The sequence below is a fragment of the Populus alba genome, chromosome 11 (assembly GCF_005239225.2).
Source record: "Populus alba chromosome 11, ASM523922v2, whole genome shotgun sequence".
In the NCBI taxonomy this organism is placed as follows: domain Eukaryota; kingdom Viridiplantae; phylum Streptophyta; class Magnoliopsida; order Malpighiales; family Salicaceae; genus Populus; species Populus alba.
The window spans coordinates 6487157-6505002 of record NC_133294.1 but is presented as its reverse complement, the minus strand read 5'-3'; the positions used below and the strand labels follow the sequence as shown (position 1 = coordinate 6505002).

General features: G+C 31.4%; 2 protein-coding genes across 5 annotated transcripts; both read right to left on the bottom strand.

The window, feature by feature from the left end:
* Positions 1–1557: 1557 nt before the first annotated feature.
* On the bottom strand, positions 1558–5892 carry LOC118051870 (uncharacterized). Of its 4 annotated transcripts, none has more exons than XM_035062617.2 (8): positions 5368–5892; positions 5225–5261; positions 4423–4661; positions 3710–3911; positions 2861–2992; positions 2650–2741; positions 2446–2555; positions 1558–1826 (listed from the first exon to the last, which is right to left on the bottom strand). In XM_035062617.2, exons 1-8 carry the CDS (start codon positions 5755–5757, stop codon positions 1667–1669), a joined length of 1362 nt encoding a protein of 453 aa, XP_034918508.1. In that variant the 5' UTR covers positions 5758–5892; the 3' UTR covers positions 1558–1666. The 4 variants fall into 4 exon arrangements, with proteins under 4 accessions (XP_034918508.1, XP_034918509.1, XP_073268307.1 ...); XM_035062618.2 differs by having other exon boundaries at positions 1558–1800; positions 5368–5889; XM_073412206.1 differs by having other exon boundaries at positions 1718–1849; positions 5368–5891.
* A 7694-nt stretch (positions 5893–13586) lies between these two features.
* LOC118051869 (calmodulin-binding receptor kinase CaMRLK) lies at positions 13587–17121 on the bottom strand. Its single transcript, XM_035062616.2, has 2 exons — positions 15472–17121; positions 13587–14481 (listed from the first exon to the last, which is right to left on the bottom strand). Exons 1-2 carry the CDS (start codon positions 16874–16876, stop codon positions 13838–13840), a joined length of 2049 nt encoding a protein of 682 aa, XP_034918507.1. The 5' UTR covers positions 16877–17121; the 3' UTR covers positions 13587–13837.
* Between the last annotated feature and the right edge of the window lie 725 nt (positions 17122–17846).

The following is a 17846-nucleotide window of genomic DNA, read 5'->3' as shown; positions in this document are numbered from 1 at the left end:
TAAAAATAAGGCAGATGCCCTCATATTTGTTTTTCATTTTCATTTTTCCTTTTCTTTTCTTTTAATTTTTTTTCCTCAATTCATCCTTAATTTTTTTTAATAATTATTCGGGTTATTTTTAGATCAACCATATTGACTATATTATATTTTTCATGGTTTAATTTTAAATTTAGATTAGGTAAAAAGTCAAGTTAAAAGTTTTTTTTTTTTTTTTTATTCGTTGTTTTTCAATTTCAAACTCAAAACTTGGTGGAATAAGATCACGTTCAAAATTTGAAAGGTAATGTAGAATATTCTATCTGGACAGTCAGTGCATGCTCTTTGAATCTCTCCATTGTTTGGTGGAGTGTGACACTGTTATATTTCTAGCTTCTAATACATGCTCAACTGTCGGTCATTACTGTGCATTTTAATTCACTGCTACAGTAGTTTTCTGCTATAAAAGCAAAAACACATTCTAAAGAAATTTTCCTGGACAAAATCGATGCTCAAAAACATAAAAGCTGTTCCTTGGATTCAGATTCACTGTACATTTTAATGGAAGGCAAAGATGCTAAGAATTCTTCTTGCAAAAAAGGATCAAGATCCCATGTAAACGAGATGTGTTTCACTTTCACGCACACCTGTTTGACTTGAAAGGAATCATGGTATTGATGTAATTCTAAAAGAGCTTTGCCTTTCAATGTAGGAATTATATGAACAGTGAAAAACCAAGAATTTTTTTCTTTTTGGTCCTTATAGATTTTTAGGACTTTTTTTTTTAAATTTTATTCTCTAATATTGGATTCGTTGGGTATAGAGCTTCATAATTTATTTTAATTTGTTTTTCATATAGTTATCCCGGTCTTTTAATTAGGGTCACAAGTTTTGCAAGTTAGTTGCATTAACTCGGATCATTATTTTGTTTATTTTTTATTTTTATTTTTTAAATTTTATCATTCAATATTGAATTAATAGAAAATCAAACTTTATAATTTTTTCGATTCATTTTCTAGGAGTTATCCTGATTTTCTAACTCAGATTTTGTGAGTTAATTCTAATTACCTGGATTTTTTTTTTTTTTTTGTTCTTTAAAATTTTTTTAAATTGATTGGGATAACGGTCATGCGATGCCTGCTTTTGAGCCATTTCACCTAGGGATTCATTTCGGCGGCTTGAACTTCGGAGTGTGAATGGAAAGGACTTGAAATAAAGGGTTTCATCATGAGGGCATATTCCTGCTCATTCCAAAAGAATCACTTTTTAATAACCAGTTTTCTTGTTGAGTGTTTGCTTTCTGCCACTTTGGCTTTAATTGAGACTAAAGTGGAGGAAAGATAATGAGCAAAAACCTACCCTTTCTACACATTCACAGCACAGCTCAATTACATCACATTCGAGACCACACCTGTAGACAGTCGATTTGGATTGCTAAAGAAATCAGCCAAATATAGGAAAAGCCATTCCTGCCATAGGTGAGTAACCATGCATGCTATATACCTCCAGTTGCTCTTTGCAAAAAGCAGTCAAAACTGAGATTTCAGCACGTGCGCAGCAAACAAAAGAAACTCGAACTCATGCTATAAGCTATATATTACATTTCAACTTCAAGCTGAAAATTACAAAAATTATCTTTAACTGACCACAGTTTTCTTTTATAAAGATTAGCATGTGAACAAGAACAAAGCTATGTTGCCTCGAGCAATTTTGTCCATCCCAAGAATGGTATGGTAGTGAATTCTCTGTGGGAGTGCTCAAGATCTTCTTTCCAACTTCCTTTCTCCAGATCTTTTTTCTTCTGCCTCTCGCCGTTTCTGCTGCCTGCCATCCAGGATGAAAATGGACCACTATGCAGCATCAATATCTTTAACTTAGAGGTTGGACACAGCTAAGAAAGTTCTAGTCAGTCTGTGAATTTGCACATTATAGCCATTTCTGTATTAATGTATGCAATGAGATATCTGTGGGACCCTAGTGAGGATATTGAATGGACAAACAGCATTCTGCTCCCCAAATCACATAGCTGGAGTATTCAGTGGCTGTTTAGTAGCATATGGAATCTTGTCATGATCGCCAATAGCTATCTAAGAATACCCATATTCTTAAGAGGTTTAAGTAATTAATTTTTTCTTAATTTTTTGTTTTCCTGAAAGCTTTAAATAATAAATCTTGCTCAAAGTAACCAAATAGAACATTATAAATTTCTCACCATAAATCTACAGAGTTCATTCCAAACTTTTATTCTTAATACTAAAAACACCAGAAAACTCACTCCCCTGCAAGGCCTGGTTGTTCTTCTAGTCCAATTACTATCTATGTACAATAATCAAATCAATCCTAATCACCTCAATACTGTGATCAAATCAAAGCACTTAAACAGAAACTCAAGAACATAGAGGTGAGGGGAAAGGTGCTGAAAGAAATATGAACATGAATAAATTGTTTAAAGGATCTAATGGAACTTACGCAAAACCCGTGTATCCAGAACCAACATTAGCTGCAGATAACAGAGCTGCTGCTGCAGCTAAAGAATCATGTCCACCAGCTGATAAAGGATTCCTTCCATCACCATCCACCTGAAAGCAAATAGAGTAGTCCAACAAAAATGCCAGTTCCTTGACATCAGCACAACCATAAGTTTACATATATGAGATGCATGCAGAGATTAACCTTATCCCATTTTGACTTCTTGTTCTGTCTACCCTCACGGGGAGCTGCATCGGCTGCATTTGCAGATGAATGTGTCCCACTAGCAGTGACAACTGAAACACCAGAAAGATAGTCTCAAGTTAAGGAGACACTTACAAAATACAACAGTGAGATGCCACAAAGAAAAATTATCTCATAAAATCAATGTCTACAGTCAAAATCTTTTTTAAACCTGGAATAGGCAAACTGAACTTTGTTGGAGGTACAGCCACTCCAGGCTGAGTCCCCCCTGAAACAAATTCAACCTTTGGACTTCTCTTCAGCTCTTGCTCCTTCCTCTCCCTTTCACGCCTCATATCAGCCTCTGCTTTACAAAAATACTAAAGGTCATTGCCAGGAAATTATGTTCAACAAAAAGACGACCTTAATTGCAAAAACATTAGGGCTTCAAAAGATAGCTTTGAAAAACAGCCGGCCACTAGAAAAATTGATTCAGCAAAGAAAGCTTTTCAATTACAAATAAAGGCATACCCACAGGCCCTTACAGAGTAATTCTTCTACCAAGCCAGAAATGCAAGTCTATTTGTTTATTAGGGAAACAAACAAACTTAAACATCCAATGAATGTAAGCAAAAAAATATATTTAAATTCCATGAAAAGTTACGTTTCATGATATGACTTGTGGTTGATGTATGAAAATGTTATGGCAAGCATGGAACCTATTAAAATGCAATCTCATGTACATGAAAAAATTTATGTAGGATGTGATGAACAGCAAGAAAGAATTAGAGGCCGTGTAACTGGTATTTAACAATTCACTAGGTATACATGATTTTCTATTTTTGAAGCAAGAGATAGAAGAAGCCACTAGTTCATTCCCATTACCAAGAAATGACAGCACTCATATCAAAATATTGCAGATTTAGAGTTTTAGAACATAAGCTTCAGTAGTTTTCTTCAGTTAAAACATACAATTTACATAATTAGCCAAACTACAAGCACAGTTAAAGGAACACCAAACCCATATTAGAAAAAACAAGTCAAAGACAGCAATGCAACTGTGGAAAGAACTGGTAATAACCTATCTCAAGATAGTAGTCGCTTTGGTCGTATCCATGAGGGTCAAATACATCTTTACTGAAGCAAGACCCTATCTGATCAATATCTTGATACCTCACAGCATGCAGTAAGAAGTCCGGGTTCCTATAATCCTTCCTATTGCGGACTTCTGCATTGAAGCTTCTCCCAATTTTTTTCAAAGCAAGAAATTTATCAATTTTTTTCTGCAAATAACAAGCATGAAGAGGGGAAATATGTCAGAGCATGTAAAATGTGCTGTATTGTGATCATAAATCAATCATTTAAAGCTACATCATCTGAATATAAGAAACACACAGTTCATTTTATGTTCCAAAAGGTATTATGCATTCTTAACCATAATTCAAACAACATAGGAGGGATCAACCAACGCATTTTTTTAACATAATTCACAGTAGCAAACCAACAAAGAGATCAACTAAGGATCATCCAAGATTACACATACTAGCCAAACTGTAAAATGAGATCCAAAATACTTAAAACAAACAAGATAGGCAGGAGCAACAAGTAATAATAGAACCCTAATCAGGATGTCCCCAACTCACACTTGCTCAAAAAAAAAAAAAAAAAGATCTCTTGAAACACAGAAAGTAGTATATTTTATAACAGGGGTCCTTTGTAAAAAACGTTGACAGAAGCACCGGACATAGCAAATTTATAAAGCACTTATTGACAACAAATATAAAAGAAACTCACTTGCAGGTCCTCTGGGCACTTCTCTTTAGGTGGCGGGGGAAGAAATTTATCCAACAGATCAACACCCTCTGCAGGAACCTCATTAGCACCTTCAGCATTGACAGCTTCTGATTCCTTAGTGCTATCATTTATTTCACCAGGTTGTGATGGTTCTAGATGTTCAGATGACTGCGGAGTTGCTCGAACACTAGGAGATAAAATCTGAGCAGTTGCTGGAGAAGATTTTTCTTGGATAGCACCTGTTACATGGATATTTAACCAATAATCAGCTTGAGCATTTTTACTATGAAACAATAAGAACTTTGAATTTGCCTTATTTCATTGTAATTGCACGAAAATTACAAAACAGTAGTCCAAAAAAATGCAATATGAGCAGGAGCTTTATATTGCCTGTAGATGCACTCATTCCTCTTTACATCAATTTCTGAGAACACTCAACAACACTTGTTTCCAAAGTAAAATGCCATCAAATCATATGCAACAGAAGAGAAAAATCACTAACTTAAAGACATAAGCCACGACATTAATTGTCCTATCAAGTCTTTATACAATAATAACAGCCCTAGCTTCCTCCTTCAGAACAATCACAACCATATTTCAACAATATTGATCTCAATCCCACTTTAGCATCAAAATTGTTGAACACAGACAATACAAATTCACATTTGCAACAAGCAAAATCACACTTAAAACAAACTGCATAACTGCACGCGTTCAACAGGGGAATAAATTATAATGGCTTATTACGAACAAAACGGTTAAAGATTGATCCATAAATAGCCAAAATACGAGCAATGCATACCATTGGCACTTTGAAGCTCCTCTTCGAACTCCCCTTCCTGCAAAAGCAAGAAACCAATCAATCCCAAATCAGAAACAGGATAGCAAGAAAAGTAGCAGAAAACCAGTGCAAGGACTGACAATCTTAAAAGCCAAAGGAATTACCTCAGGTTCAGGGGACATGGCAACTTCATCGTGACCATAATCAACAATAGCAAGTCTCCCTCTCCTACTACTACTAATCTTCGTCTCCAAATTAATAGTCCCTCCTTGTTGCAGCTGCTGCTGCAGCGGCGTCAAAGGCCTTAAAAGACTTCCTTCGGGAGTTGAATTCCGACTAGCGGTAGCTGCTTCTGCTTCTGCTTCTGCTTCTTCTGTATTCTGGAATTCATCGGTAAGCATAGCGTTATCATCGTGCAGAGTATCTTGCTCCATGTCGTTAGATTGGTTTGGTTGGTGTTCGAGATCTTCCATTTCTTCATCATCGTCTTCTTCATCGTCGTTGTACATTGAGAGTAATGCGATTCCTTCTAAATGTTTCTTTCTTGACGCCATGATTGAACTTTTAGGGTTAGGGTTTTCTTCAAATTGGTCGAAAGAGGAAGATGATGTTAAGAGATTTTTCTTCTCTTTTTTTTAATCTGAGACGGTGACCGTGAATAATGAAGGAGTAACAGAGCATTTGATTAACCGGACCGGCGGGCTTGGGATTTTGAACTTTGGAGGTTAGATTTTGGGTCTCAAGTGTAGCTAAAGCCCAATCGATTAAGTGTTTATTTCTTTGAGACCCATCAGACGATTGGATCTTCCGGATGTTCTTTTAAGTGGACCTGGTGTATCTGATACCAAGCTAGAGTGTTTTTCCAACCATTTTGTTATGTATTTTTCTACTCCAATACACAGCAATATGCTTGATTCGATTTTAGGCCAACGAGGGGAGAAGGAGGCGTTGAAAGATAGAAACACTATCCATATTTTATGAATTGCTTGGATGGAAATCCATTCAAAAAGAAAATAGATTATTTTTTTGGAGTATCGGAGAACTCCAAAATTCAACAAGAGATTCACAATAGAATCTAAAATTGAAGAACTCGTATAACAAGTAATCACACGAGAGGGTCGGTGCTATTTACATCTTATAAACATCAAATGATATGTTTAAAAATAAAAATACCCTAATTTTTAATTATTTATTTTACATTTCTCTTACTGATTATTATAGGAAAAGGAAGCTGGTAAGATCGCATCGATCAATTTCAAAATTTTATCTCTAGAGTTTGGTGTTTTTTTTTAAATGATCCCTGGCTGCAAACTTTTTTTTAATTTAGCTTTTAATTGTGATTTTATCCATGATCTGAACCAATTACCTTTAAAAAAATATTAAATTTGATCTTTTAAAATTTTAATCTTCTTAAATAAACCTAAATTACGCTCTCAAACTTAAGTTTTCACATATTAACCCCCCTAATAAAATTAATTTTACATATTTAAAGTATAATTAAATCCTTGTACCTGATTAAATTCTTTAATTGGACCCAAATTAATTCTTAAACATAATTAAACTTTTATTTGACTCATGATTAAATCAAATTAGCTTATTAAAAATCTAATTATGTCTTTAGATTTAATTTTTATTCTAATTCATCCAATAATTATATGATTTGACATTGAGTCTATATTGTTTATCTAGTTTTGGGTAAAACGATGGTACAATTAGGCTTTTAATTCCATCTAAAATTACAGCTTGATTTTTTTCAACATGTGAAATCCTCCCAGCTTGCTTTTGCTAAAATACTAATTTTTATTTTATTTATTTATTTATTGGAAAGAAAGAAAGTGAATATAAGGAATAATTCAAAAATAAGTTATGACAATGCCTATTTATCAATTAAGTTAGATGAGATATTTGTGGTTATTTATAATAAATATACTTGGTAAAATACTTACTTTATGGCAGGTTAATAAAAATTGGGTAATTAAAGGAAACAATTCGAAACTTGACTCTTAGTTAATTATTATTATAAATCACTATAAAATAAAAGTGAGGATTAGGTTTTATTACTAGTCCAAACCCCAAATCACCATCCTAGGAATTTTACCTCTAATAAATATATTTAGTTTAGAAGAAATATAAGCATGTATGCATTATATGTATTTTTATTATAAAAAATCAATCAACATTTTATCGTGATTTTCATCTTTTTTTTTTATATATAACTAGCCCCTAACTAAAAAATATCCATGTTATTTTTATTATTATTCCTTTCACATAATAAAATCGCCGAGATGTTACCATAACATCTCTACACGTATTTAAAAACTTTTCTTTTTTATATATTCATCAAGTTTCACTACACTTTTTTTTATACTTTATTAACTCAAGTAAGTGAAAATGGTAACTAAAAGGTTTGAAATTTTTTTTATTGCATCTGAAAAATTGTTATGTTTTGGAAAAGAAATCATATTATATTTAAATTTGTCTGTGCAAAGAAAGTATTTTTTTTTTCTTTATAGATAGTGCTATCATATATTACAATCTTAAGTTTTTTCTAAACCCTTATTCTTTTTCATGTATTTTTTAGTTCTAATTATTTATATTATTATTTTTAGTAGCTGATTTAAAAAAAAAAAAATTCTTGGTTAGATTTGTTCACCTAATTCTTTCCGTTCAATTTTCTACTAACTGCAGTCAACATCCACCGATGATATCATTAGGAATGTTCCCGCCACTTTACCGGCCTTTTCTTTCTTATGTAATATGTAGCAGTTTGAGTTTGTACTCCATCTTAATTTAATACTCTTTTTTTGTTATAAATGCGTCTCAATTTAATTTTTCATTTGCTCAATGTAAGTAATAAAAAATAATTTGTTGTTTCGAAGATGTAATTTGCAAGATATATAATACATGTTTAGCATTATAATAGTACTTTTAAATTTTTTATTTGAAAATATGTTAAAATAATATTTTTTTTTATTTTTTATAATAAATTCTTAATATACACGTATTAAAAAAATTTTAAAACCATTAAAAAATTAATTTAAATAAAAATTAATTTTTTATCAAATAATATTTTGACCACAAAATTAATAACATATTAAATCAATTAACATTATTTTACTTACCTCTAGATAAAAATCGTTGCTTTTCTATGTAGTTTACTATTTATACTGAAACAATTAATTAATTATCTTAAATATACCAAAATAAAACAAAAACTTCAGTTGAAAAAATTTAGAGCCACTTAAAATTAAAATAGTTTTCCTAAAAAACTAATATTCCAAGAAATTTGCAATTAAAAATGCGTATGTAAATCTTTAAAATGTATAATTTAACTGGTTAGGTTTTACGTTTGCTTTTTAAGAATTATTAGTTTGAGTTTTATAAATTTTAAAACTATTAAAGATTTACATAATTATTAATTTTAAAATTTATAAAATTAATCAAAAAATATATAAATTAACCCATATATATAAACACGCGTATGCAGCTGGAATTATTACCAACTGTTTCCCCTATGGTTGATGGTATTGCCATTTTCTTGGAGGCTATTGCTAAATATTAACAATACCCTAAGTATACATGGAAGATTCATTATACAAAATTATATTGTGAATCCTCTTACAAAATATTATAGACTTATTATTTATATATATTTTTTGTCTTAATAATTTTTTTTTTATTTCACCCTTTCTAAACTTAATTAAAAGTCAATTTAAGTCAAATTATTAAGGGTGAACAAAATAAAAGATAAAAGACCAAAATCAAAATGAATAGTGATTAGAAAGTGTGAAAAAGTTAACATTTGTCATTTTACTTTCTCAGTGTTACCTTTTTATTTTTTAAAATTCTCTTTCGGTATAAAATTTTATTTTTCTTGTTTTCATTTCATGTGTTAAAAAAAAAAGAGAAAGTTATGGATTTTGATAGAATAAAAAAATAATTGACACTATTTGAGACCATGAAAAATATCAAGCATGGTATTAACGAGTTTTATTTGATCAAAAGAGTATGATAATGATTGTTTTAAGTCTCAATAATGCCCAAAAAACCAAATATAGCTCAAGAAAGAAAATTCTTACCCAACTTGATTTGGTGTTTTGAGCTATTTTTCTGTTTTCTTGGGATAATAGATGAGATTTTTCTTCATGTTCTATAAATGTTTATTAAGTGTTTCTAAGTGAAAATAAATTGAACAATGAGTTTTTAGAGGAAATAATTTTATGGGCTAATTTTTTATTTTTAGGCTGGTAAACAACATGTTATTTACCTTAATTTTTTTTTTTGAAAAGTAGCGGACAATAGATTATTCATCCCTTATACATTTTAAAAAATTAAACAAATCCAAACACACAGATGGGTTTTTAAAGGCCAGAGTGTGATAGGCTTGCTTTTTTTATTTTTTCTTAATTTTTCCTTATTATTATTATATTTTTAAAAATTGTTGTTATATATTTAGCAAAAAAAAAACAAATAACAATCTTATTAAATCCAGTGGAGTCCTTAAGTCGAGTTATATATTTAGCGGGTTAAACTGTAAAGCCCATGTCAATCAATATGTTATTGTTTCCATATTGTTTTTGTTTTTAAAGGTGTCTTGTCATTTTTTAAAAATATTTAATTTATTTTGAATTGATCTTCATTATATGTTTTTGTGTTTGTTTTTATATGATTAATTTATTCTAATTTACTTTTTACAAGATTATTATGATTTCATAACTTAGATTGCAACAAAGTATGAGCATGTGATTCTCACTATATTTTACTGTATGTGAATATTAATTTTTTTATTTATAGTTGTATTTTTTCTTGGTGTCAAAAAAATATGTTTACAATACTTGCATGCTCAATCTTTTACGTTAGAAACAAATTATTTGATTTGAGTTGAATATACATATTAATTTTTTTATATATATCTATAAATACAAATGATTCTTAATTTATAAATTTTTCAATTTATGATTAGGATTTTGTTGTTAAAAAAAAAAACACGATGGAGAAAGCAGTATATTTAGTCTTTCTTACTAAAAAAACATTCAAACTGCAATGCAATGAAACACGGGTAAAACAGTGTTATTTAGCAAAGTCAAATAACTATACAGCAACTAACGGCGGTGATTGGTAAATTTTTACCAACCGTTTTTTTGAATGGTAAAATTTTACATGGCCCATCGACCGTTGAAAATCGGTTGGAAAGTAAGAACGTTACCAACCGATCTTGCTATAGATATTGAGTAACTTTTTTTGAATGGTAAAATTTTACATGGCCCATCAACCGTTGAAAATCGGTTGGAAAGTAAGAACGTTACCAACCGACCTTGCTATAGATATTGAGTAATTTTTTTTTTTTTACAATTTGGTGATGGACCCTCAGAGTCTCAGACTCCCAGGGTGAGGTTGCTTTCGCTTTAGCTTTCCATGTCTTTGATGACGACGACATGTCGCTTAGCATGTGCATTAGCACTGGATTCTCTTCATTTTCTCTTAGAACGACCACGTCATGGATCTCTCTATCTCTTTTGACTCTGGGTTCATGCTACTTCATCAAAAGTAGCCACTCATAATTTTTTCCTTTTTTTCTGAAAAAAAAAAAAACCATCTGGATTTCTAGGTTCATGATCTTAATTATATTATTTTTTAAATATATCTCTTCAAATAAAAATTATTTAATTTTAAAATTTATACAGATTTATATTATTTTGTATTTATTTTTTATCAAATAAATAAAAATAATGAAATTCAAATTCGTAACTGTTTAATCATCAAGACTTTAATACTATATTAAAAAATTATTTTAATTCAATATTTTTTTATTAAATAAATAAAAATAATGAGATTCGAACTCGTGACTATTCAATCATTAAAATTCTAATACTATATCAAAAACTTATTTTAATTCAATAACTTTAATTATCAGTTAAGATATGTTTAAAGTCTTTATCGACACCTTAATCCTTGTATTGTTCTGATAATTCTCACATATTATTCCTAAAATATGTTAGGGCGGTATCTCGTGATCGCATTGGATTCTTTGACTCTACAAGCATTGAAAAAACACTAAAAAACAAAGAAAATTGTACCAAACGCGCTCTCTTACTTTGTTTGCATCTTCTCTATATATCTTGCGACATTGTGACTTTAGCCTTGGAAGCATCCCTGCGGATGCTTTATTCTTACCTAAAATAAATGAAGAATCGTTTTTAATCTTGAAGTTATATGGAATCATTTTAGTTCTAGCTATGAACTCTAAATCACCTTTTTCTAATTATCTAACCCCAGACTGAAACTTGCCATCTTTCCTCCGAAGCGTTCATGGTGATTGAAACAATCTGGGGATTGAAAACTAGAACTGCTCCACTCAGGCGCACTGAATACTTCATCAAGAATATATCGGCAGTTCAATATTATGATTGTGATCGGAAAAATCAATGGTATTTTGGCTTCTATCAAGTGGGCGTTGACTGAACAGACAATCGATTAGTGTTCAACTCAACAAGATCAACATCTTCAACCAAAAAGAAATAATAATAATAATAATAATAATAATAATAATAAATCTCTCCCACCATTGCCTTTCCTTTACCTTAACCCCACATCTTTTTTCTTTTTCTTTTTCTTTTTCCTTCCTGTTCTCTTTAGAGACTTTATTTTTTCTTTAAATTCTTGTCTATACACGACAAAAATTAACAAGAAAAAAAAAACTAAAAATAATGGTACTTTTATTGCTCATCACCTTATAAAACACTATTTATTTTAATAGTTTTTTTTTCCTTTCAAAATTTATGTTTTTTCCTATAATTTTATTCTTTAATATTTGATTTATTAGAGATTGAATTTCATGATTTATTATAGTTTGTTTTCTATATGATTAGTTCAATCTCACAACCAGTGTCGTGAATTAACTCGATTGACTCAAGTTTTTTGTATCTTTTTTTAATTGGTATTTTTCTTCAATTTCATTCTTCAATATTGAGTTGATTAGAAATTAGATTTCATGATTTATTTTGAGTTTCTTTCTATGAAGTTATCTCGGTCTCATGATTTGGATCGCAAGTTTGGCGGGTTAACCCAAATTGACTAGAGTTTTTTTTGTCTTTTTTAATTGAAATTTTTTTAATTTCATCCTTCAACAGCTGGTTGATTATGAATTTGACTCTATGATTTGTTTCGGTTTGTTTTCTATAAAATTATCCCGATTTAATAACTTGAGTCACGTGTGTAGGTTAACCTAATTAAACTCAAGTCATTTTATCATGTCCTATTTGTAGATTAATTTTTTTTTAATTTCATTATTCAGCAATGAGTTTATTGAAAATTAGGCTTTATAATTTATTTCGATTTGTTTTCTATGAGATTATCATAGTTTCATGACCTAGGTCGCAGTTTTGACAGGTTAACCCGAGTTTAATCGAATTATTTTTTTGTTTACTTTCTATGAATTTATATTTGGTTGATTAAGAATTGAGCTTTATAATTTATTTTAATTTGTTTTATTTAGGGTTATCATAGTCTCATGATCCGAGTTATGAATATGACAAGTTAACCTAAATTGATCTAATATATTACTTGTTGTTACTTATTTTTTACCTCATAAAAAAATCAAGAAAAATAAATAATAAATAAAATCCAAAAATACAAGAAGATACACATGAAGAAAGCCTAAAAGAATGTCCAAGTTGGTGTTGAAGGATCAAAATGACAAGTGAAAAAGTTAGAGGACCACAATGTACAAGATTGACAAATTTAGTGACCCAATTCTGATTGATAAAAGATCCATTTGGTGAAAATATTTTTATTTGGCATAAAAAAATATACAAATTTGAATGAGTAAGAACTCAATGAGGATTTTGGAAGGCTTAATTAATTTTATTGAGGACTTACTTGCAAGAAAAATCATTTTTTTAGAGTCAATTTAGGTGTTAATTGAAAAAAATCAAAGTTTAGAGACTAAAATTGAACCTTGAAAAGTTTAACTGGTCAAATCGGAGGCTTAATTGTAAAAAAATTAAAGTTTGATAGTTAATTAAAAATTTAATTAAAAAAATTCAATATTAAAGATCAAATAATTAAAAAACGAGAGACTTTAAAATGCTAATACTTTTCCTTACCATATTTAGTCCATTATTCTTAGAAGTTCTAATAAAATTAATATACTTAGAAAAATTTGATCTTGACATCTCGGCATGCTGCACGCTCATGACACAACATTGCTAGTTAAATATATATATTTTTTAAAGAATGTTTTTTTAAAATTTTTTGAGTATTATTTAGATTATTTTTGGACTCATTAAATCAATCAATTAGCAAATTAATTAAGCCATATTTAAAATAATTTTTTTAATAGAAAAACATTATTAATACTTGGAATATATTTTTTTCATGTTCATAAAAATTAATTCAACACGTGTAAAAGAATTAGTAATAAAACATAAAAAGCTATAATTCTTGAGAGAGATAGCAACAAGCAAGAAGGTCTGCCCAAATTCGCTTAAATTCCAACCCCATTTCACTTCATAGCGCGTGCACATCACTTGATTTTTCAATCAACAAAACGCTATGATCGCTAAGGTTTCGTCTGGCCTCATGGTCATAGTTATCCTCAGCGCGTGAGGTAACACTTCAACCAGAGTCGGTGCTTCAACTCAACACGGGATGTATGTCTTTGAGCAAACCCAAGACTTGCTGCATGGTGGGTCTCTTCTCAGGCAGCTCAGCCGTACAAAGGTATCCAACTCGCAGACACTCGACCATCTCGCTCACCGAGTCGCCACCGAGTCTCAGTCTCGAGTCAAGCGCATCACCACCACGCCCCTCTCTCACCAGCCGCCTAACCCACTCCACATTCCCTTCACTCCCTTGCTTACCCGTCATTAACTCTATCAACACAACACCAAAACAATACACGTCAAGCTCAAACCCACAATCTTGTTTTTCCAAACCGACACTCTTGTTCTTTGAGCCGACATTTCTAAGTCCAAAATCGGCAACTCGAGGTTCGAGAGAATCGGAGAGGAGGATGTTGGACGCGACGAGCTGGCCGTGAGTAGATCCCGCATGGTGGAGATAGGCAACTCCACGAGCCACTCCGACTGCGATTCGGTGGCGCGTGAGCCAGTTAGTTTTTTCTTCGGGGGAAGCAGCGTGGAACCCATGGACGTTTTGATTCTCCCACGTGTCAGTGCTCCAGTCCTCTACGTTGGTTTTGAGAGTGGGAAGCTCGTGGAGCCAACGGTGGAGATCCCCGTTGAACATGAACTCGTACAATACGAGCTTCTCTTTACCTGGTATTAAAATTACGAATTGAAAATTTAATAAATAAATAAATAAATAAAGTACAACGTTAAGATTAGTTATGAAAAGAAAAAACACTGGACACAAGAAAATGGTGACGACTGGAGTGTGTTTCCATCAAGAATATCCTATTCCATTGGACGAAAACTGATATGTAATCTTAGATATCCTAAAAATTTTATTTTTATTAAAAATTAATTTTTTATGTGTTTTGAATTAATTTGATATATTAATTTTAAAAATAATTTTTTAAAAATAAAAAAATATCTATTTAATACATTCAATATAAAAAATATTTTAAAAAATAATCGCAACACAAATTATAAATAATGTATTTAAATAATGATAAACCATTGGTTTACAGTTTTAGTGTTATCTTTTCTTTAAATTTTTTTTTATATATATTTTAGATTAAAAATAAATCTTAAAAATTAAAAAAAATATATTATTTTTATATAATTCCAAAAATATAACAAAAACAATTTTTACCGTAATCTAGTACACAATCTCAGCAGCAGGAAAAGACTCCCCAATGGTCATAATCACTCCATCCTTAACAGAGATAGAGAAAATGGCATGCCTGGTGCAGTGTTTTTTTTTAAATGCTAAAATAAATAATATATTTTTTTATTTTAATATTAACATGTTAAAATTATTATTTTTTTGAAAAAATAAAAAACACGTTGAAACAAGCAACAACCAGACATTCGTTGTAAATGTGTAATGAGGGAACTCCAAAACAATAATGACGAACCTCTACGCCTCTGTTTGGGTAGATGGGCTTAAATTCGATTTTTTTTTTATTCCTTTCTATGTTTTTAGATTTGAAGTGGCTGGGGCCTACAATAGAAACGACACAGTACGACACCTAAAACTCAGAACCCTAGAACTTAATGACAACCCGTGAGAACAATAAATAGCCACTGCTAAAATCAAAGATAAAAAACATTAAAAAAAAAGAAAGAAAGAGCAGTTACTACCTGCAATGCAGTACCCACATAGCGGGAGGAGGTTGGGGTGTTTAAGTCTGGAAATATCTTCAAAAAGAGCCGCAGCATCATCATGATCAAGGTCTCTTGCATTCTCCAAAACCTTGATTGCCACGTGGAGATCTCCAGGCAGGACAGCTCTGTAGAGGGGTCCACACCTGCCCTCTGCTAGGAGAGAGTCGGTGCCAAAGTGGGAGGTGGAAACAATCAAGTCCTTGAAAGTCAAATTCATCAATGGCTTAGATGACATGATCACTGGTGCTGATGTTGGCTCTTTAATGTCTGCCACCCATGATGAACCTGACTCCGTTTCAAAGCTGAACGGCCCTGATTTTTCCATCTTGAAAGTGAGGTGGGCAGGTTTAGAGATTGCCCATTTGTTTCTCGTTGCAATCTTTCGTCTTCTGTGCATGCAAAAGACGCAAATGGCAATTGAAACTAAAACAAGTGATGATGTTGCTGAGACACAGATAACCAGGGTTTTGGTTTTTGATTTGGGCTTGGTTTTTTTGGCGTGCAAGTAAATTGGTGGGTATTTTTTCATGGTTTTCTTGTGAAGTTGGGTTTGATTTAAACGTGGCTTCTTGACGGGATTATTTGGGGTTTTTGAGGTATTGAAAATCAAACCACCACCATGACTAAAAGCAGATTTTCCAAATTTGCTGTACTTGTCTAAGCTGACGAGTCCAGAGAAGTTGTTCAGTGAAACATTCAGGAACATGAGGCCATCTAGAGGAGGGAAATCAGAAGGGAATTTACCACTCATGGTGTTGTTCGAGACATCTAGATACTTCAATGATCGGAGACCTGAAATGACTCTTATGTTGCCTGAAATGTTGCAGCTTGATATGTTAAGCGACTCTAGCTTGGTCAAGTTAGGAAAACCAGAAGGCAGAGAACCTATTTCATTATGAGAGATATCAAGAACCTCTAAATTTGCAAAACCAGAGAGTTTAACCAAGTTGGTGAACCTGTTGGTTGAGAGATTGAGAACTTTAATCATTGACGAAGATGAACTATTAATTCCAAACCCAACGCTCCCTCCAAGCCTATTCCTGGACAGATTGACATCACTCAAGCTCTTTATAGACCAAAACCAGGATGGCACCTGACCTCGAAGAGAATTGCTGGAGAGATCGATTATGTGCAGCTGAGACATGTTCTTGAGATAATGCCAAGAAATGCTGCCACTCAAGTTTCTCGAAGGAAGCCTTATTTCTGTCACAGAAGGATGAGAACAGTTTGAAGTCGAGCCAGCATGTTGAAACCAAGAAAGATTGAAGCCAGAGACAGAGCCAAAAGCCTTTGAGACTAGTTCTTGGTCCGTACTGTTGCATGTAGATTCTACAAACACAAGCAGCGAAAGAACAAGCAAAAACCTGCAAAACACTTCCATTTTCTCGCTTCAAAGCATCAAGCACCAACCCCTATCACTCCTGTTTCCCATACATGGAGAGGGCAGAAAAGATCTGGAGAGGATGATAAGTAAAGAAAGCAGGCAATGCTAAGGCCCTTCTGTCTTGGTTTCTACCGATTTTGTTAATGGAGTAAGAGAAAAGGTAGGTAGTTTTTTTTGTAAGCGAAGTAGGAAGTAACGGCGTTAAGTTGGTAACGGGACAGTTAACAGCGTGTTGAAACTAGAGAAGACAAAGAGCAACTGTTATTTTATTTTATTTTTATTTTTTTTATGTTTTAAAAATATTTTTGAAACTTGAGAAGACAGAAGGCTATGCTAAGAGGTTTTATATTTTAAAAATATTTTTTAAAATATAAAAAATATTATTTTAATATATTTTTAAATGAAAAATATTTTTAAACTAATATCCAGAAAATAAATTGGATTTTGGTCAGCAGTTATAATTTAATTAATGGTTGATATGTCAACAGTGATTCATGACTATAAAAAGAAGTCTAAAAATTACCCGATTAGTGCTGCGGTGATTGCTGAAGAAATGTATTTTTACAGTCATAATGACTAAGATTTACGAGGTTGAAAGTTTTGATCTTTTATTGTTTTTTTTTTACCTTTGTTTCTCTGCTATTGTTTTATTATTACATCAGACATCAGCTGGGATAGCTATAAAAAATAATAATAAAAAAGGTAGATTTGTGGTAGGCAGCAACGTTGTGGTATGGTTGACTCTTTTCCCTAACTTCTTCAGCACCATAAATGTCCTTCACCTCCAATAATAAATTATAAAAATATGATAAAATTTAAGGGATCTAATTTAACTGATAAGATTTTAAATTTATTTTTTTAAAATTATTAATTTAAATTTTATAAATTTTAAAATTATTAAAAATTTACATGATTATTAATTTTAAAATTCATAAAATAAATTAAAATACACATAAATTAAATCAAA